Raw genomic sequence first — 21349 nt, 5'->3', positions numbered from 1 at the left:
CCACGAGCTCCCTGCCTCGTTCTGCCCCTGGTACACTGGGTTGGCCTCGATCCGGTGCCGCCTCATCCCCCCATTCATCATCCCCCTCTTCACAGCAAATACAGCACCGTATTTCTGTCCCTCCTAACTCAAGCCAAGGTAATAAATAGTTTTATTTATTAAAATAAAAGCTTATTTTCTTCTTCTTCTTTCAGTCCTGTTGATTGTATAACTTTGTTTTTCTGTTTCTGCACTTAGGTTCTGCCACCACCTCCCAGCCCTCCCCGCTGTCCCCACAAACAGAGCGGACAGATCCCCCTCCGGCGGTGGCCGTACGTCCCTACGTCCCGGACCATCCCTCCAGGCCACAGTCCCCCAGGAAGGGCCCTGCTACTATGAACAGCAGCTCCATCTACAGCATGTACCTACAGCAGCCTCAGGCCAAAAACTACGGATCTCTGAGCAACAGGGCTACTGTCAAAGCAGGTGATTAAACAGCAATTACTTGTTTAGACAGTTTGACAGCTTCTGCAGATGAAAAAAAAACAATAACCCATCCTTTTTCCTGTCTCTCCACAGTCTACGGTAAACCCATCCTCCCCTCCTCCTCCACTTCTCCATCCCCTGTCTTTTTCCTCCAGGGGGGAGGAGGAGGAGTAAAAATATCAGGGGAGGAAGCTACAGATAAAGATGGAGGAAAAGGAGAAGGAGGAGAGAGCGGCGAGGGCCAAATTCAACCTCCACCCAGTGTGGACAACATCCCTCGTCCCCTCAGTCCCACTAAGCTCACCCCAGTTGGTAGGTGCAACCAATCACCAATAAATGTTACCTTTCTTTGTTAAAATGTTTCTCCTGTATGTGTTTAATACCAGAAAACACATTTTGTGTTAAAATAAGAAGAGTGATAAAGATGCTGAACGCTGGACCTCGACAGGAGGAAACGAGAAACACCAGAGAAAAGATTCACAGATGTAATGAAAGAGGACATGCAGAGGGTTGGTGTGACAGATGATAGCCAGGGATAGGATGGAGGCAGATGATGGAGCAGCACTTAATGCACTGTCACATTTTAGGCCAAACTTTGTGCTGAAAAAAAAGTATATTTGTCTGCACACTGAAAAAGATGTCACATCATGTTAAATACGACACTAAGGATTGAAAAAGCTCATTTCAAGCAATCTAGATATGCAAAAGATGTATAAATTAACGCTCTTTGAACTATAAAAAATGCATTTGTTTATTTGCTGTTTGGGTGTTAAATGCATGTCTACACACTTTAAAGTTTATTACAGTAACCCAGTCACTTAGTCACACTGGCTGCAGAAATATTACTCGCATAGTTTCATAAATTCCCCGTGTCTTCACTGGTCTCTTTGAGTGATACTCTTCTTATTAGCTTTTTATTCTTACTAAGGCAGATTCCAGCCTCCTTCATCATTTAACCACAAATTTTATGTCAGTTGTTCAGTCAAGCATTGATTTCCTGGGAGCAGCCCTAGAATTGAGTCAGAGGACCTTCCTTAGAAAGAGCTAAATCAGCCATTCTCAAACTGCAGCCTGCTTCCAAATCTCCTGAAACACACCCAAACCTTTAATCACGTGAGCCAAATAAAATATATTTAATTCTTTCTTTTTCCAATGATACATTTAGATCTTTTTGTACTTAACTTTTTCCCTTGATAACAAAAATAAGATGCGAGAACATGTTAAAAAAAGACATTTAAAAAATCTATCTCTCTTGGCCCGCTTGAGTTGTAGCCCACACCTTGGAAATCATTAAAAGCAGGACCAGATTTTTAAATCCCAGAATATCACATTTATATCTTTTTTATACTGTAAGTCTTAAAGAAAGTTCTCATTAAGTTATGGTAGTGTGCTTATCAGTCACAGATCACTCTATCCTGAAGAGCTTTTGGGAATAATTTCAGCAAAAGAAAAAAGATACAATCTAAGAAACAGGAGCAGAAAAAAATACATTTTGCCAAGAACAAATGACAAAAGAAGAAAGTAGCTTTAAAGCTTTGTCCCCCACAGCCCACTCTCAGCTCCGATACCAGAGCGATGCAGACCTGGAGGTTCTCCGCCGCCGCTTCAGCAACGCGCCGCGGCCCCTCAAGAAACGGAGCTCGATCACTGAACCTGAAGGCCCCCAGGGGCCAAACATCCAAAAACTGCTCTACCAGAGGTTGGTGCTACCACATGTTTAACTGCACCAGGACAAACAAAAAACTTTCAGGAATTTAAGACAGAAACAGAATCAAAATGTAAAAATGTAATTTGTTTTTGCCGTTTTTTTTGCAGGTTCAACACATTAGCAGGAGGCATGGAGGGAAGCTCAGGTAAGACACCGACATATGATGGTCAGGTGACATCTGTGTGCCTAAATATATATAGATTTAAGTTCCTTCTTTAATTCTAGGCAACACTTTCTACCAACCGGACTGCCTTTTGGGAGACATGGACAACATTCATTCAGCTAATGGAAACGTAGAACGTGGAGATAAACAGGTCGCTGCAGCAGCCGCAGAGAGTGAAGCCCAAAACCTGAATTCAGATTCCCGCCGTTCGTCTCCTCCTGCAGTTACGACAGAATTATCCAAAGAGACAACAGCAGTGGCAGAGACTGGCAACGGCGTCTCACCATCGACCCAATCAAGCCCGATTCCTGTACCTGAGAGACCAGAGGACCAAAATAATAACAACCAGAGAGGCTCTAGTCCTGCTCAAAACTCAGTTGGCCACATCTCTCCTTCACTATGTCCTCCTGCCCCGCCCACTCTGCCTAAGGTATGTATACAACAACACAAAGCATACACATTAAACCTGGGCATCTGTCACACAACAATACACCAGGTTCATTTTCTTTCTCTTATGCTGTTTGCTGCAGGTAAAGCGAACCAACCTGAAGAAGCCGTCATCAGAGCGAACCGGTCACGGCCTGAGAGTCAAGTTTAACCCTCTGGCTCTTCTCCTGGATGCGTCATTGGAGGGAGAGTTTGACCTGGTGCAGAGAATCATATATGAGGTAAATCAGAACATGATGTTGTGCAATTATAGTGCTCTTATAACACTGTCTCACTTTTCATACTTGCAAAGATTACTGTGTTGCTTTGCAAAGGTAAAATTAAGTTGAATATAATTTATTTCTATAACTACATCAGCCATAGTTCCAAATGATTCCTAAACGCAGAAGCTAAAACAAGAAAACTGACTCACAGACATTTGAAAGCACTATTTCAGTTTCATCACTCATCAAAGTGACCTCAGTTTGGCCGTCGGTTTGGATGATGCTCTTACCTGGATGATTGAGCAGGCATCAAGACAGGTCTTTGAGGACATTTTTGATGTGGTCAGTGATTAAAAAGCAGAAGCACACCGACTGTGATCAGGTTGGAGCGCTGATGAGACACGAATGGATCGCTATCATTTAGGATTTGGGCCAGAAGCCGATATCCAGCATCCCACTGAGCCCAGAAGAAGAAGAAGAAACTTATTGTAGTGAAGACACTGAAATGTGTCAGAATGAGTGATGAGGCTTGAGATATGCCCTACTGTAAAGAGACAGTAGATATGATCTGCATCTGGAGAATGACCTAAACCACAGAAATCTTGTGTCATACAACAGTAAACTTAAAAAAATAACGAGTGCATTTGAACTCAGAAGCTGTCCTGATGATATTTTCTTTAGTCCTGTTGAACAAATAGTCTCTGAAGTGCGAGGTAGCAGCTGGTCAACTATGGAAAGTTGGTCTTCTTAGAAGACAAGGGAAACTTCTGCAGAGCCTTCAGATTTTGAGATAATTTTTAAGCAGAGCTGAAAATCATCACACAATGTGGTTACACTTGTAAAGGTTACTTTTTTGTGTTGCATTAAAAAAAACATTGGGTTATGCAACAGTGTAATATTTTTACATGCCAGTAATTACACCCACATGCAGACTGCCTCAACAAATTTGCCATTTACCAGGCAGTTTTAAAGCATTTTCAGTACCTTCCTGACAATACTTCCCTTTAATCTGTGCCAGTAGAGAGGAGGTCTCAGCAGGGAACTGTACAAGTTATAGTCGGGGATGCACTCTGTAGCAGCAGAGAAAACAGAGCCTCACATCTTTCGATGGAAACCCTGCCATCACTCACGGGAGAAGAGAGTCCTTACTGACTTCTTAGGCTTTAAACTGAAGTTAATGTTCTCAAGGAAACAGTCAGATCCACAAAAAGCTCAGTTTGATATTATTACACTCTGAGGCTGTGAGACTCAACAGTTTTCAACCTGCTCAAAACATGTTGTTTCCTGACTTTTGCACTGAGATCATTCTCAGCTTCTCCAGGCTGATATCACCGTTGTGGAGGTGAGCAGCTAATAACTTATTCCGGCGTTCTCCAAGTCTAATATTTCTTTATACGCATCTCTTTTTATTTCAGGTGGAAAACCCCAGCATGCCCAACGACGAAGGCATAACACCTCTTCATAACGCCGTCTGTGCTGGTCATCACCATATTGTGAAGTTCCTGCTGGACTTTGGAGTTAACGTGAACGCAGCCGACAGTGACGGATGGTCAGTGCCTTCATTCGGTCTGTGCGTCATGCAGTAATACAGAGACCAATAACAGAGCAGCGGCTGCATGAAGGACTTGAGGGAGTTTGAGTAATGAGCACGCTTTGTGGTGGCGGTGCTGGAGCTCGGCTCAGAGGCAGCAGTGACAGAGATAATTGACTCCAATTCATTTTGACTCAGCTGCCTTAGCAGTATTGAAGGAGGAGATTACAATATGCAATTAGGCTCTGTATCCACAAGTTGCTTGATTTAATTACTGATGCATTTGATTCTTTCGTGGTTAGTTTAATTTAAACTGTAGTTGTTTTAAAATGCATTACAGGAACATCTTTTCTTTCTTTCTTTGATTGGAAGTGAATGAACTTTGGTAAAAAGAGAAATGTTCATGTTGAAGGAGGACCTAATCCTTTTCTTTATTTCCTCTCACATGGAATGTGCGCAGTGCTGTGAAAAAATCTAGCCCACGATTCAGTAGCTTGCAGAACCACCTTTAGCAGCTAAACTAAGTAACTTGGAGAAATTGTTTTCTGTAGGATTTCATCACTCTCTCACATCAGTGTGGAGGAATTTTGACCCAATCTTTCTTTTGGAGGTCTGGACTTTGAATGGGCCATTGCAGCTGTTGTAGATTTCCTGCTGTGCTTAGGATCATCGTGCTCCTGCATGACCTAGTTTCAGTGAAGCTTCAGCTGTCACGTTTGACTCTAGAATACTTTGGTATACAGAGAAGCCCTTGGTAACTCAATCTTACAAGGTGCCCAAATCATCATCCCTCCACCACTGTGCTTGAGAGCTGGTACGAGGAGTTTGTGCTGATATGCTGGTGTCTCGTTCTGTTTTTATAAAGGTGCTAACGCTTACCCTTCTAATTCCTATGGAAACAAACGGTAATGGTGTACTTCATTTTTCATAGGACTGCATATACTGACCGAATTGCGATGCTCATATTAAACATAGGCAACGTTTCAGATTTCAGATACTGCTCTAAATGCTTGGTATATGCAGTTTTTTCTACTTTTAGCTCAATATGATATCAAAAAGAGGGGATAGTCCTAATAATAAGGGGAATTCATGAGCCCAATACTGGCTTATAAAGCTGGATCAGACCCACCTATGGGTGAATCTATTTGTGAAGGAAGCTAACAGCAAAGGGACAGTAGTTTGGTAGTTTTGGATATCTGCTATGCTAACAGTTTGTTTTGTTTTTTTTTTGCTGTGAAGTCACAAACTCTGCCAGTCATACAAAATTTGATCAAGCGAGTTAAGGCAACTAAAAGCTCAGCTGACTCTGCTTTAGATCTACGAAAGATCTTTATTGCAATTACAGTAACATAATATATCGTCAAATTTCCTTTTTTTCTTCCTTGCAAGGTCCCTTTTAATGTTGTTGTCTTCACAGGACCCCGCTGCACTGTGCAGCTTCATGTAACAGCGTCCACCTCTGCAAGATGTTGGTGGAGTCAGGGGCGGCCATTTTTGCCACAACGATCAGCGACGTGGAAACAGCCGCGGACAAATGTGAAGAAATGGAAGAGGGCTACACCCAGTGTTCCCAGTTCCTTTACGGTAGGAAGATACAGACGCACTCACCTGCGTGTGCAATTACCATAATCGCACAGGTAAACGTCTAAAGTCATCGTTGTGTCTCTCACAGGTGTGCAGGAAAAGTTGGGTGTGATGAACAAAGGTTTAGTTTATGCCCTGTGGGACTACACAGCCCAGCAGTCTGATGAGCTCTCCTTCAGCGAAGGTGATGCTATCACTGTGGTGCGTCGCCATGACGACACTGAGACAGAGTGGTGGTGGGCGCGCCTGAATGACCGCGAGGGATACGTGCCCAGAAATCTGCTGGGGGTGAGAGAACCGAAACCAAAAGAGCGACTCTGGTGAAAATATCACAGTGAGAAAGTTAGACATTAGTATAAGAACAGGTACAACTCAAGGACAAAAAGAGAGAGAAAGACTTCAAAGGAGTCGATGATACTGTGAGTTTTATCTCCTCAGGCAGACTAGAGTGACCCTGATGATATAAACACGATCACCTTACTTTCACAGTGCCAGGAGGACCCAGCTGAGGATCTAAGCCTGTAAACATATTCATATGGTGCCAACAGTTGTGCCATGTAGCAGCAAATCATAAAATCAACTCTAAGACATACAGAAGGCCAGTGGAGAGAAGCCAGATTAGGGGTTATGTGAAAGTAGGAAGTGGAGATGCTGCTCTGTGGGAGGCAAGAGAGAAACTTTTCATGTGTGTTTGACAAGGATTTTATTTCAAAGAATAGTCCAGTTTTATTCAAAGGTTAGGGCTGACTGAAATTCTGCTCTGAAGTTTCAAGCAGCTGGTTTCATGTTAGCATATAAGACGTCAAGGACACTTAGAAAAGATGAGATTTCTGATTTTGAGGTATTTAACTGCAGAAAAGTTTGCCCCATCCAACTCTTGGCGTCACATAGATGGTGTAAAAGAGCAGCAAGAGTATGTCAAGTACCTGTCTGTCCTATGTTCTGTTCAGTTTATACCACACAGATAACATGCAAATGCAGGAAGACCTTCTTCCCACACGATGCCCCTCAGTCTGCTGGCCTTCAGATGTTCAGGCACCTTGAGAACATGTTGACATGATGTTGTGACCTCACCTACATCCTCGCTTGCTCTTTCTAGCTCTCTGTGTCTGTCTTGTTTTCTCTGCAGCTGTATCCAAGGATCAAACCCAGACAACGCTCACTGGCATAAAGCCCAGATCAGGCGCCTCATGCTCGCAGAGGGGGCATGCATGCAGGAAAGAAGAAGAAGAAGGAGAAGAAGGAGCAGAATGAGGGGAGGACAAAGATGGAGCCACTTTCTTCTATTTGTGTGGATGCAACAGAGCCAAATCGTGATAGATGCAGTGTGCATTTTCACCGAGATGTTGCAGAGCTGACGTAAATTCATAGCTCAAAGTGTTCAGCTGCATGAGAAATGCTGAATGAAAAAAAAAGAGTATTAAAAAAGCAATTAAAGCTTTTTTAAAGCTCCACGCAGCTTAAAATATGAAACAATGAGCTTGGAGTCATAAAGCTCTGTCTGATATTCTCCAAATATTCTTTAAATGTCGCTTTATTTTTGTACTGTGTTAATTTAAAATAATGCCAGCCTCATCAGCGACATAGCAAAGGAATGCGCTCTTTCTCAGCTACAGTGGAAACACCTTCACGCTGCACGGCGTGAAGGTTTGTAAATGCAGTAAATTTACAGGCTGAAAGTACGTGTGAGATGTGAAATGTGAAAGTGGAGCTGGAAAGAGGAAAGTGAGGGGAGGGTAAACAACGTTAATGGGAGTCAGGTTTCGGCAGAAAATGAATCAGAGGAAAAGAGTTGGAAGTGCAACCACAAGACTGTGACACGTGGAAGCTGGGATCTGCATCCACCCACGCACGGTGAAGCAAAAAGGTTTGAAGTCAAGTCAGAATAATGGGCTGTTTCTGAGTTCATAATCTGACATTCAAGCATTTGTCAACTATTATGGGATGAATGCACGCTCTCACATGTACATGTGTTCAACTGCCAAAATGGTTGTTGAGGGTAAAGGAGGAGAAAGGGGGAAAAGAGGAAGGAAAACAAGAATGAGGAGAAAAGGGTGTGAAAGTGAAGGATGGGTGATACTTTTATTTAGAGGAGATAAAAAAAATGCTGCTAGTTGTTGCATATTTTTCTTCAGACTAAAGATACCGACCCTCATGTAAAAACTGACGATTAACCCATTAATTAAACGCTACTCTGTCAATCTGCTGTTAAATGTGTTAAATTAAAGGTCCTGTGGCTGCTCAGAAAGGTGGCTTCAAGGAAAGCCTAATTCTGGCCTGGGAAAGAGAACCTGTGTCAGTGTTGAAATGGGGCTAAATTAGCCGTGAGTGGAGGAAGAACTGCTTCCACTGCTTCTGCTTCTGGCCCTGATTTATATTGCTTTATTTAAAACAAAACATTGCTTTCTATTATTATTTTTCTCATTACTAGCACACGCTGCTCCTGTTTCTTTTCATGTGTCAGTGCTGGTGCTGCTCACTGCTGCCACCTAGTGTACAGGAAAGGTTTGCCACAAAATAAAGCGCCGTTTTCTTCAGCACGAGCTGTGTAAAATATGAAGCAATAAGATGAGTGATGTTTGGTGTGAGAGTGAGATATTGTTCTGAGAAGTGCTTACCATCACTTTGTGTATATGCAAACTGTAACTATACAGCTACTGTACAATATTAATAAAGAAATTATAATCCCTACAGAGAAAAATAACAATGACTCAGCTCGTTGTTTTTTTTTTGTCAAACAATGCACAGCTGGAACAGTTACAGGCAGACACACGTGAGCTTACATAATTACAAGCCTCAAGTAATAAACCGTGGACTTTAGATGGGACTTAAAGTTCAAAGGTCATTCAGGAGAGCCAGCACCGACAGAAAGCTCTTCAGTCGTAAAATTTTTCCAGATTAAAATCCTAAATTCAATTACTGTGGCGTTTGTTATGTAATTTAACTCTAATGCAGGAACTGAACTACAGAAAACTGTCAGCCTTTTATTTTGTAATTTCAAAAAACAAACCGATCTGTTGGGAAATTTCAAAATCAGGTGAGTTAGCTGGGCAGTTTTCCAGTTTAGTTCTTATTGTTAAACTGTTCACTTCAGTTAGTTTTATTAGTTGGAGTTTAGAATGTATTCACTGTGAAATGGATGTTGTTTGATGAGTTCAGAACTGTACAAAATTACAAAACACTACTAACACACATACTCATACTCATGTAAAAACCCAGTTTACATGCCTACATGCTGGCTCAGAGTTGGTGTGCTGACATAGTTGGCGAAACTGACGAATTGTTAAGACACTTTTTAGACAATTATGTTATTTAGTTTTGTTATCTTGTAATTTTATTTGTCTAAAATGCTTTTTTTTTTTTTACACTTAGTTTAAGTTTATTTTAGGCAAACGTAATATAATCTTGTTTCCAGCAGTAAATTCACTTTAAGTTTCTACAGTCATTGGTTTTAATCAAACACTTATTTTGAAGCAGTGACCGGAAGTAGTCTTGTTACTATTGGATGCTTTTCCGGTACAATGTGCTACATTCGTATGTAGCGTAGCGTCTGGTGAAACTGTAATACATTTTCCAAAAGAAAACAGTTGATTAATTTTTGTTGCGGGGCTCATTCACGAAGACATTTTAACCGAACGTAAGTCAGAGGTTTATATAATGGTTTGTATTTGATATCCCAAATTACAACGTAGCATTTCGGACGCTTTATGTTAATTATTGCTTTGTTGTGTTAATAAAGTCCCGCTGGCAGACAGGTTTTGCTGCCACAGAGGCGAGAAGATTCGACCCCTAAAGAGAGCTGCTGAAGATTAAAGTGAAGAATATAAATACCTGATTTTCCACTTTGGACATTTTATTTTATTATTGAAAGCAACACTGCCCATGCTTGGTACATAATTCAAACGGTGATAGTAGTTAATATTAAAAACGAACCCATTTACAGTGTATTTACACAGGCAATAGACCAGGCATTCCAAGAGAAATACTAAAGAATTCACACATTGGGGTGTTTTTATGTGCTCTGGCACGTTTGGTATCATTGGAAAATGTGAGATTAGGTTTCGAAGGAAGCCAAGGAAAATAATTTAACACTCGGGTTTATCAGGAAAGAAGCAGAAACTGAAGGTGGCAACAACAATGGAAGGAAGGAAGTGAAGGATGGTGGTTTTACAGATTTCGGTGGAAAGTGGGAGAAATGATTTGTGCAGTAATAAACAGAATAGATGAGATTAGAAAAATCAAAGTTACAATATTCACAGTAGGTGAATACAGTACACAGAGAAGGGGGGGTGATATTCTCATGGTTACTAATAAAATATGATGCAGTTGATTTTAAATCAGATCAGAAAGATTAAAGTGAAATTACATGTGAAAGACAGTCTACCAATGAAAAATGACTCAAGAGTTCAGTGCCTTAAATTAACACAAATTGTGCAGAGGCAACTTCTTTGTTTCTTCTCTTTCTTCAGCACTGCAATCTGAGAGCTGGTGATAGTTGTGCTCTGACTACCAATAAACTTAACAGAAGATGAAAATGTGTATAAAAGATGAACAACTTTTCCACTGTACCACCCACTTGCACCCTGTGGAGTTTTTACTGCTTCTCTTTCATTGGCATCTAGGTGCACCATGGCAGAGGTTTTCCACCTGAAGACACCGCTGCTGGAGAGCATCAACATGTCCAAGAGGGTGGGAACCACTGTCTATCTAAAAATGGAGAATGCACAGCCCTCTGGTTCCTTCAAGATCCGTGGCATCGGGCACCTCTGCCAGCAGGTGGGAATCTTTACAGCCCCCCTCACGCGTGCTCCCTTTCTTCAGATCCACATTGTCACACAGTGACTGTTTAATGTGTCGTTGCAGCTCGCCAGACACTCCAAAGGAGTAATCTGCTCTTCAGGTGACTCTGTCCTGTTAAACATCATATTCTCATTACAATGCAGTGTCATTAGTGTGTTTCTTTAGTATTGAAGGTGGTGTTTTTTCAGGTGGTAATGCAGGTATGGCTGCAGCATATGCCGCCCAAAAAATGGGCGTGCCAGCCACCATCATAGTTCCCTCCTCCACTCCTCCATTGGTGGTCCAGAGACTCCATGATCAGGGTGCTACTGTCAGAATTGTAGGCAAGGTGAAGCTCACTGATATGATGGTTTAAAATCCAGAATTTAGATTTATTTTTTTTTAAAGAAGACTAAGACTCTTATCTTTGCAGGTTTGGGATGATGCCAACACAGAGGCTCTCAAACTGGCAGAAACTGAAGGGCTTACTTATGTTGCTCCATTCGATCACCCCTTGCTATGGTAGAGAACCTCCTCATTAAAGCACAGAGCACTTTAAAACGACTCACTTTCAAACTGTACCTGTGTCCACACACTCACCCATACAGGGAAGGCCACGCCAGTATGATTGCAGAGGTCACTGCCTCTCTGGGTCCCAGCGTGAAGCCCGGAGCTGTGGTGGTGTCTGTGGGCGGAGGGGGCCTCCTGTGTGGGGTCATCCAGGGCCTCAAGGATGTGGGCTGGACAGACGTGCCCATCGTCGCGATGGAAACAGTGGGGGCACACTGTTTCAATGCTGCAATTAAAGCGGGGAAGTTGGTCACTTTAGATGACATCACCAGGTTTGACTTTAAAGGAGTTTAAAAGTTTTTTGCAATGAAGTGTTTCGAACGTACCCTCATCCATCAAACCTACTGCCTCTCCACAGCGAGGCTAAATGTCTTGGAGCGAAGACTGCCTGTAAACAAGCCTTCGACTACAGCCAGAGCAGCGAGCTGACAATCATCTCTGAGCTGGTGACCGACCAGCAGGCTCTGCACGCTATCCAAACATTCCTGGGTGAGTGTTTTTTCCTCTGAATTTGCCTTTAAGCTTGGTGATGAGTGTCAATTAATGAATCTTTAATAGTTTTTTTTTTCTTCATATTGCATCACATTTATTCTCACCAATTGCTATTAAGTCAGTGTCCAAATCAGCATGGTAGACTTTTGTTTCTATCCTGTGCATCCTAATACCTCCAGTTTCCACGGTTACTTTGATAATAAGGAGTATAAAGAAGGGTTTTTGCAGAAAATTAGAATGAGGTTTTACTCTGTAAAAGACTTCCTGTACATAAATGCTTTCGTTTGTGTCATGGCTACTGAACGGACTCACGCGCAGACAGTTCTTTCAAGGAAACAAAAAGGGGATTTATTTACAATAGGGATCACCTTAGTGCAAAATATATGTACAGTGAGTTGGGAGGGGGTCCAGGGCTCCAGGGAGAGAAGGGGGGGGATCCACACACACGCTTCCTCTTCCACTCAGTCACCGCCACCGCTCCTCCACACACACGCACTCCTCTTCAGCCGCACTCGCTCCAACACTCCACACACTGCCCCACTTGGACAGGTCCGGTGATTCGGTCCAGAATCTACAGACAGAAGGTCAAGGTTAGTTCCACAACATAAAACACATGTAAGCGATTCTTCTTTGAATATGCCGCGAGCACGAACTCAGGTGGTTCGACGTTCCAGCGGTGAGCTGCTCTGTGCCACTGCCTTAAATAGCAGCTGGGGAAATCAGCCAGATCAGCCGCAGGTGGACACCATCACACGGGTGCGTGGGCCAAGAGTGAGAGCCCGTAATGAGCTCCACCCAGGCAGAGAGGAGGAGGAGAGACAAAAAACCAAAACTAACAACAACAAAACCTGTAGCCAGCGTGGGCCAACCAGAGAGACACGGGGACCGTGACAGTTTGGCTTCCCTGTACAATGTTTTTCTTCACTTCGAGCTGCTGGACAAGCATGTCTTTATGCCCCAGAATGAATGAAATTAACTGCAAACCATACAGGCCTGTGGAAGCCATTTTCTGCCCTCTTGTGAGCAGAGAAAGTCTAATGATTAATGATAGAGCTACAGCCAGGGGAAGGCAATAATTTATTAGCACATTTATTCAAGCACTATACTTGTTGGTACTTATTATTAACTTATACTGAACAACATCAGTTGTAGTTAATTTATCTAATACAACAAAACATATACTAATCTTATATAGCACAACACTTTGTGAAATATTAGACTAGGGCTGCTTTGCACTATAAACTTAAATATGTAACTAAAGAACACAGATCTGTGCAGCAATACTTTAAATTCTTCCCTCTCACATTAATCTTCTCATATTAATCTGGCAACCTCCAGTGCAGCCTGTCCTCTGTGTTTTGCAGTAAAATGCTGCCTAAATTTCCCTCATAAAATGCAGTGTCACAAAAGCCCCTAAACATGCTAATTTATCATTTTATAACAGAACAAACACTTCTCCATTGAGACTTTAGAAACATTTTGCTGTCGGTTTATTTGAACTTCATATCTGTATGAAGTCAGGAGCCCTATCCAGCCAGCCAGTCAGAGGACAGTTTAGGCTTTAAAGGGTAGCAAAACTTTCTGTTCTTCCTGGAGATCCTGAGGTATTCCCAGACCAGATGAGATGTATCGTCTCTCTAGCTGTTTCTGGGTCTACTCCAGCATCTCGTCCCAGTTGGGTGTGACTGGAAACCTGCAAAGAGAGAAACTAGGGAGGCATCCTAACCAGAGGCCGGAGCCACCTTCACTGGCTTCTACAGAGGAAATGTGAATTGTACAAAGCGGGTCCACTTTAAGTTGGTTTTTGGATGATTCACGCATGCAAAGAATTCAGGTGAAGGGCCTGAATACCTCTACCTTCAGTAACTATGGCAGCAATGTTCACACCATGACAAAACTTTTTAATCAGTAACTTTTAAGCCTGCTGCTTTGTGGCTTTGCTGAATAGTGGAAAATGTTTGGAAAATTATGCACAACTAAGTGGAAATTGCACCAGAGTTAATGTGATGGCATGCCGGTTGCAGATGAGGAACGCGTGCTGGTGGAGATGGCGTGTGGAGCAGCGCTGGCAGCTGTCTACAGCGGTATCATAGTCAGATTACAAAATGAAGGTAAGTCCTCACCTTCCTTCTGTTCTCTTCATACTGAAGCAGCTGATGAGTACTTCAGTCCATCAGGCTGAGACAGTTGAGACCTTCTCAGTTCAGAGAAATGACTACATCAGTTACTGCTTCTCCTCATTTTAGGTCGTCTGCCAGCTCTCATGGGCCCTCTGCTGATGATTGTGTGCGGTGGCTCCACCATCAACATGGAGCAACTGACCAACCTGAAGCACAAACTGCAGAGTTAAACTTTTGTATGCGTGCAGGTGTGTGTGTGTGTGTGTGTGGGCAGGGTGTGTGTATAACGATGAAAAAACTTCAGTGAATGGAAGGAAAAATAAAGAAATGTGCAGTTTTACTGTAAATTTAAAAGCAAAAGTCTCTTTATATAATTTAAAGAAAGTTTATAATATTTTAGTGTGATTATATGTTAAGTAACTGAGCTAAATCTCTATAAGTTATTAAGTGTTTTAATTTAAATGTCATTTTGAGTAATTATTGCTTAGCATGCAGTTACACAGTTTTGTCACATGGTGGTGTCACAGCTCTCTAATCAAAAGTGCCTCAAAGTTAGAAACACTTCAGACAAGTATTAGCATCTTTTTTTTCCATTTTGTTTGTCAGAAAGCCCGCAGTAAGTCTCAGTGAAGTGTGACACTGTGTTTACCCACATGTGTGTTGACAACAAAGTGAGTATTGGTTGGTGACTCTCGTAGCAAGAAACGGCACTTGCTCACTGATAGTATCTCTGCTCTGATCCCTGTGGTGTTCGGCATGAAAGGAGAGAGCATCAAATATGGACAGTTTTGACTACATGCAATGGAAAAAACAGTATAAAACCCAGAGCAAAGCAACGAGATAAAAATAAAGTGTTTGCCATGCATAACTGAATTCATGGGTCATTCATTGAAATATCCATCACTGCCTTGTCCCCCCAGAATCAGCTGATAAGGACACTACACTGCACTGTGGTGTCACAGTTTAGTAAAGTGCTATGTTAAGCAGAAGTGCCAAAATAGCAAATTGCAAAGAGAGGCTTGGAAATTTTTCATATTATGAATAAATACTAGTCGTGTGCAATGCTGCATATTTTGGTATTGATCCAATAGCGATGCTGACTTGGTATCGATACAATCGATATTTGGATCGATCTGCCCACCACTAATAAATACCTATACATCCATATTCTTCTGCTTATCTAGGTCGTGGTAGTGGTTGAGGTGGAGCTTGTGATAGGGTGAGGGTAGGGGACACCTCAGAGAGGTCACCCGTCTTTCGCAGGCCTCACAACTCGCACTGTAAGGCCACAGTCAGTTGGTGCATTCAAACCCTCACTTGCTGTGAGGTGGTGGTGGTGCTTCATTGCCTTCCTCTGATGTGCATTTCCGGCACTCCCCCGTGCGTTTTGGGATACTCTGCTGATTTTTCATGCACGTGTTACTGCACATGAAAAATCTGCTGGTCAGATTGTTTTTGCGATCGGATTGGTTTAACTCTTACCTCTAACCCTGACAGCTGGGAACAGGTCCAGCTTGTCACAGTACTGAAGTAGACACGCAGTAAAAGAAGATATTATATATTTTAAAGGGCAGGTTTTACTATATTTTACATTTTTGAAGTTAAGGTGGGGTTGCAGGGTGGTTAAACCCATGCAACACAACACCCCCCCCCCCCCCCATTATTTCCTAGCCTGTTGCTTTGATTTGCTTTAAGTCAAAACAACAGACTTTGTTGTTCATGTCACATTAAAATTAGCAGTCAGGTCACTTTGTGTTGTGTGTAGGCGGCTATTACTATGGAAACAGCTCCTCACTGCTCTGTGCAGAGTTCATTTTAACAACTTGGAGATAGTGTTTGCCTTCTCAGCTCTCAGACAGTTGCATAAGATATCAGGTTCTTCACAAAGAGCACTGGCAGATAATGGGCTTGATGTGAACACTTGCATAATCCTGTGTATTTCTCTGCATTGTCTGTTCAGAAGCAGCCCGAGCGACAAAAGATTGAATTTTAAAATAAGAACAGCTCCACGTGTAATCTTGTGGAGGTGAAAATGGGAGTTTTTCGTGATGATAAAATGATATTTATGATAAAGGTGCATGTTGCAGTGTGTGTTCTGGTTCAATCTGCATTTCAAACAGCCTTTGAGGCATTTGTTATAGTTTTATAATGAAAATATTAGATGGTTTCCTTTGCAGAATAACCGGCAATATTAATAAAGACTTATGCAATTTGAATAGCTGCATAGACAGAAGAAAAGCCTGGAAAATAAAAAAGGCTGTGGCATTGTATTAATGAAAGGTCTGTATGCTACAGGCCAGCAAAACTGCTCCTTTTACAGAGATGATCATGCTTGATGACAATCAGTTAATCAAGTGCATTTGGTGACCAGCACCTGCCTGCTGCTTATCCTATTAATTCCCTTAGAAGAAGTAAGCATGTACTTCATTTTTTTAAAGCATGACTGAATAACAGTTCTAATAGCAAAACACCACAATGTCTACAGTGTAAAAGAACACAAACAAACGTTGGTGCTCTGGAGCGTGGGGGGGGTCTGTTTTCTGAAAATTGACTGGCAAAAACTGCATTTTGGGTAACCATTCAAACATTGAACATTCAAAGGTCATATCATCCTGTGGGTTAGATGGCTGCTCAAAACAAGCTATAGCTGGAGCTCGGTCCCAGATCGCAGCTCTCACGCATGGATAATGACCCTCCAAGCAGGGTGGGTGCAGGACCAAAAGTGCTCATTGCCCCTTTCATTTGGTGCATTACTCAAAATTGTGCAACACATCAAAAACTAATCAGCACAGTGTTTTTATTATTGAGTATGAAATAGTGAAATTCGTCTTCCTGTTATGCTCCTCTGAACAGCACTCTGCTTGGTTTTTAAGGACATCTGTTGCTGACAATTTTAAAGAGGTTGAAATCTGCCATCACGTTGTCCCTATCGGATCTAATTCAGTAACAAAGAAGCAAATATAAAAGCAGGTTATCTCAGGATTAGCTCACACAACATTAAAGTATATGCTTCTCATTCAGCTGCAGTCTCTGATTGAAAGCAGAAACCAGTTTATTCCAGCAGTAACCCTGAGCAGTCTGGTTAGACTAGGTAAATCCCAGGAGCGCAGTCGACACTTCGCACTTCAAGGTCACACATGGTGCGGACATGATTGTGTTGTAAATGCTGCTCACTGTGACACAACAGCCTCACAGTCCATTCAGACGACCGGGAGAAACCGGTACGTGTCGCCTCACCTGCTCTGTTAACGGCTGAACAATTTTCCGCTCTGTTCCCACATGATTAAAGATTCTTGGTCTGCATCATCCATCTACCTGACCTGCAGCTGTGCTCCCACCTCTAGTGGATGTGATCTGGGAAGCGGACTGACAGAGGAGCTAATGGTCGCAGCAGCCCATTTCTATGACAACAGAAAGCTTTGATGAGCCCAGCAGAGGGCATTTGAACAGAGCTGCGGCTATAAATAGAACAAGTAAACAAGTATGAGCAGAGGAGGTGGCGAGAGCGGTGCATGTCTGTGTTTATGTGTTATGCACATCTCTACATATGTACATGTAATTTGCACATATTTATTTATGCGATTAATGTCCCATTTATCCTGTCCATTAGTCCCCTCCATTTTCTCCTGTCAAACTCTTATCCCACCTTATGAACACAGTTTCCCACATGTGAACAAAGTGAGTGTAGAAGTATTCTTACAGTATATACTCACCGCATCAGCAAAGGATGCGGTTAGAGGTGACTTCACTTCCACTGACTCTAAAAGAAATTATTTAACAATTTCTCACCGGGATGAAGCTGTTTTGTAGCATTCAGATAAATGAAATAATCAAAATAAAAGAGACAAAATATATTTCTAATTGCAGCTGAATACACAAAGAAAGGAAGCTTGACATTTTGTCTACTAATTAACGATTTCTGTATGGGCTCTCTTACTTTACAAAGGTCTTGCAGCCTGTTTGTCACGTACTGCATGTGGTAGTGTAAAGGTCACAGTGAGTGGTCAGTCCTGCTGGGCTGAGCCGGCCAGTGATCAACATTTTTCACCCCTTTTGTTTTCCCATTGTTGAATGTACCCTACATGCACAGGCTCACTGCAGTGAATGCTCTGTAATTGATGTTCATGTCAAAGAGCGCGGTGTCCCGCGAACACGCTGCTTTTAACTCATGCCACACGCCGTGAGGCATCGCTCCTTTATTGCTGAAAATCTGTGTTTCTAAAATTAGTAAGAGGAGCAGAATGAGGATGCAGAGACGGCGTGTTATTGATGCCTCGATTTGGGAATGTTTGCTCATGTTTTTTGACAGGGAATCACAAGGTAGAGCTGAGCAGCTGCTGCGTGTATCCAAGGCAACCTGATGACTGCATAGGAGCATATACTGAATCTTAATATGAAGCTTGATGAGTTGAGGATTTCATCATGGCAACAGGTTCCTATTAAAATACTTGTTATTCAACAGCTGCTCGGTTTCATGGGTTTTAGGAAAATTCAGATACTTTTTATACTTTTTATAGTTGTCCTATCATCCTATACTTTTATACAGGATGATCTTAACTACAGTTTAATTTTGATAAAAATGAATGAAGGTTGGTTGAGCTTCATCAGTAAACGGGGCGACTGAAGCCACACAGTGAGCTCAGGTTAGATCAGATACCGTGGCCACTTTATTAGGTACATGTTGTTTGTAAAAGATTGGCTCTCTTCTGCCTTCCGAGCCGCCTTAAGTCTTCATGGCATAGATTCAACCCTCCTCTGGGATTTTGGTACATATTGACATGATCACACAGTTGCCCCAGATTTCTCAGCTGCACGTTCACAATGCAAATTGGATCTGGTGTCTGTGAAGGCCGTTTCAGTAGAGTTTACATCAGTCTGAGATGATCTGAGTTTCAAGTGCCATGGTGTGTTAAGAAGGTGATGAGTACACTGTGGTCATAAAGGGATGGACATGGTGAGTAACAATGCTCGACTGGTACTCAGAGAAGAAAATATCTCCCACACAACCCCAACAGCTTGAACTGTTGATATAAGGCAGGATCGATCAATTCTTTCATGTTACGACAAACTCTGACCTTAACATCTGAAAGTCATAACAGAAGACTCATCAGGTGAGGCAAGGTTTTTCTAATTCTCCTATCGCCCAGTTTTTGATGAGCCTCATTTTCCTTTTCTTAGCTGACAGGAAGGACACCCAGTGTGGTATTCTCCTTCTGCATTCAGAGAAGCTCTTCTGCATACCTTGTTTATAGCAAGTGTTTATTTCACTTACTGTTGCCTTCCTATCAGCTTGAGGTAGCCTGACCCTCCTCTGGACCTCCGACTTCAACATGTCATTTCCTTCCAGAGAACTGCTGCTTGCTGGGTATTTTCTCCTTTCCAAACCATTTTCTGTAAACTCCAGAGATTATTTTTGGGGAAAATCCCAGCAGGTCAACAGGTTCTGAAAAACTCAGACCAGCCAATAAGTCAACAACCTCCATGAAACATTCAAAGTCACTTACATCACATTTCTTCCCCATTGTAATGCCCAGTAGTGCTTTAGTTTAGTTGTTTTGATCATGTCTACATGCATAAACGCACTGAGTTACTGCCATTTGATTGGATAATTAGATGTTTGTGCAAATGAGCAGTTCAACAGATATATCTAATAAAGTAGTCAGTGAGTGTAAAGTCTTTGGACCAGCTGTAGGTCACAACAAGTTTAAATTAGTTTAGGTAACACCATTGACGATGCTCTAAAAGGCCCCAAGGGGGGTGCCTTGGTTTTGGAGCCCGCCTCAAGTGGTCATTAGAGGAACTGCAGTTTTTGCAACTTCTGGATTTCAATTTTCAGCTCCAGAGGTTGCTGTTTATACATAGAAGTTTAAAGCAGGGTATTTGTGGCTTGTAGGATTTTAGTACAATAGAAAATTACAGTATGTCTATCACACCCCAGGCAGCAGTGGTTTTCATTTCAATAATGCATGCTGTATGAATATTTCATCTCAGTGCTGTATTTAATACCTGACCTTCAAGATTCACATCGCAGGGAGGCAATGATTTCACACTACACTACACTGTGTAATTGTTGGTAAATCCAGAACAGTTCGGGTGTTCTGATATGTCCTGGAAACTCAAAAGTGCTTTTTAAGTACTCTAACAGGAATGATCAGCTTGCCTAAAAACACTGGAAATAACTTATTGCTCTGCGACTGCTGTACCATCAGTGATGATACTGATACCTGCCACTCAGGTGAGGGATGTCAGTGGGCTGTGTGTTGAAAGAAGCTCGTTCTTTGTATCTGAAGAGCTAAGACAAACACTTCATGTCAGTGTCAGTCTGTTCTTAGGAACCAGAGCCCTTCTGCTTTATTTTTCAACCGTCAGCAATTGGTGATTAAGATCTGAGGTGGTGGGTGAAGCAGCACTGAGTCATGTGAAGCACTGCTGTACTGAAAAATCTATTTACCTGCAGATGTATCAGAAAAATCAACACCTAAATATTTAAAATGCAGAATACTAATATCCATTCTTTACACCTTACATAAAATTTAAGTAAATGGCATGCGATAATTAGCAGCTGTCAAAGCAGCTTAGAGGTAGATTACAATCATCTACAGTTGACACCTTTTTTATTGATTTCCACTTACTGACCTGTGAGCCACACCATTCAGCAGGTGGAGCCTGATCCACAAATAATCAGTCTTCAGGTTAATCACTTTAGGGGCTGAACTATTCAAAAATACTTCCTACCTAAACCATCTAAACTAATCTGTGCTTCCTTCCTTCCACAGGCCTCCATCAGCATCAGTTGAACATCTAGTGGCAAGAAATCAGATCTCAGCAGAGAAATGCTAAATGAACATAATCTTTAATCTGTGCTTCCAATTATATGTTACCAATTAGATTTATAAATGACTAAAATGAAAATCTGTGACATGTTTTACCGAGTTAATGAAGAGGCCCTTAATTACACACTTCTACAGTTTGGGAGCTAAAAGCACATGCTGCAGCTTTTCAAAGCAAAATTACTGTTCAAGCTTGTTTGAGTCAGGATTTCAGCTCTCAACAGATCAGGGTCTCCTGTGCTTTTCATGCCGACATGTTTCCATTGGGTGACAGTTCAGGACTCCAGGCAGATGAGTATAGTATAGTATAGTCCCTCGATACAGAGGAATGTGTGCAGAATGGAGAAATAAGCAATAGCACTGTCTGCAGTATCACAGCATATTCTGTGCCATATGTAATTACCTTATACGCATGCTGACTTTTTGATGTGCAGTGACAATAAAATATGACTAATTA

At 42.0% G+C, this 21349-nt stretch overlaps 2 protein-coding genes across 2 annotated transcripts in view; both read left to right on the top strand.

Annotated features, from left to right (window-relative positions):
• Window positions 1-8805, top strand: part of LOC102200859 (apoptosis-stimulating of p53 protein 1-like) — a 46282-nt gene extending 37477 nt beyond the window's left edge. The window contains exons 14-24 of the mRNA XM_013912366.1: window positions 8-138; window positions 238-465; window positions 559-777; window positions 2014-2164; window positions 2281-2318; window positions 2399-2766; window positions 2867-3004; window positions 4402-4535; window positions 5935-6101; window positions 6190-6389; window positions 7231-8805. Coding sequence (XP_013767820.1) covers window positions 8-138; window positions 238-465; window positions 559-777; window positions 2014-2164; window positions 2281-2318; window positions 2399-2766; window positions 2867-3004; window positions 4402-4535; window positions 5935-6101; window positions 6190-6389; window positions 7231-7272 — 1816 coding nt within the window. The 3' untranslated portion in view covers window positions 7273-8805. The remainder of the gene's footprint in view (window positions 1-7; window positions 139-237; window positions 466-558; window positions 778-2013; window positions 2165-2280; window positions 2319-2398; window positions 2767-2866; window positions 3005-4401; window positions 4536-5934; window positions 6102-6189; window positions 6390-7230) is intronic.
• Window positions 8806-9602: 797 nt separating this feature from the next.
• Window positions 9603-14927, top strand: sdsl (serine dehydratase-like). The gene is made up of 9 exons (XM_005738929.2): window positions 9603-9738; window positions 10724-10877; window positions 10965-11001; window positions 11090-11229; window positions 11314-11402; window positions 11489-11722; window positions 11809-11939; window positions 13967-14053; window positions 14189-14927. The coding sequence occupies exons 2-9, from the start codon at window positions 10731-10733 to the stop codon at window positions 14290-14292; spliced, it is 969 nt and encodes a 322-aa protein (XP_005738986.1). The 5' UTR covers window positions 9603-9738; window positions 10724-10730; the 3' UTR covers window positions 14293-14927.
• Window positions 14928-21349: the final 6422 nt, after the last annotated feature.

This window comes from Pundamilia nyererei, unplaced genomic scaffold (genome assembly GCF_000239375.1).
Source record: "Pundamilia nyererei isolate P.nyererei 1_Seehausen unplaced genomic scaffold, PunNye1.0 scaffold00088, whole genome shotgun sequence".
Classification (NCBI taxonomy): Eukaryota; Metazoa; Chordata; class Actinopteri; order Cichliformes; family Cichlidae; genus Pundamilia; species Pundamilia nyererei.
This window is presented reverse-complemented; position numbering and strand designations above follow the sequence as displayed.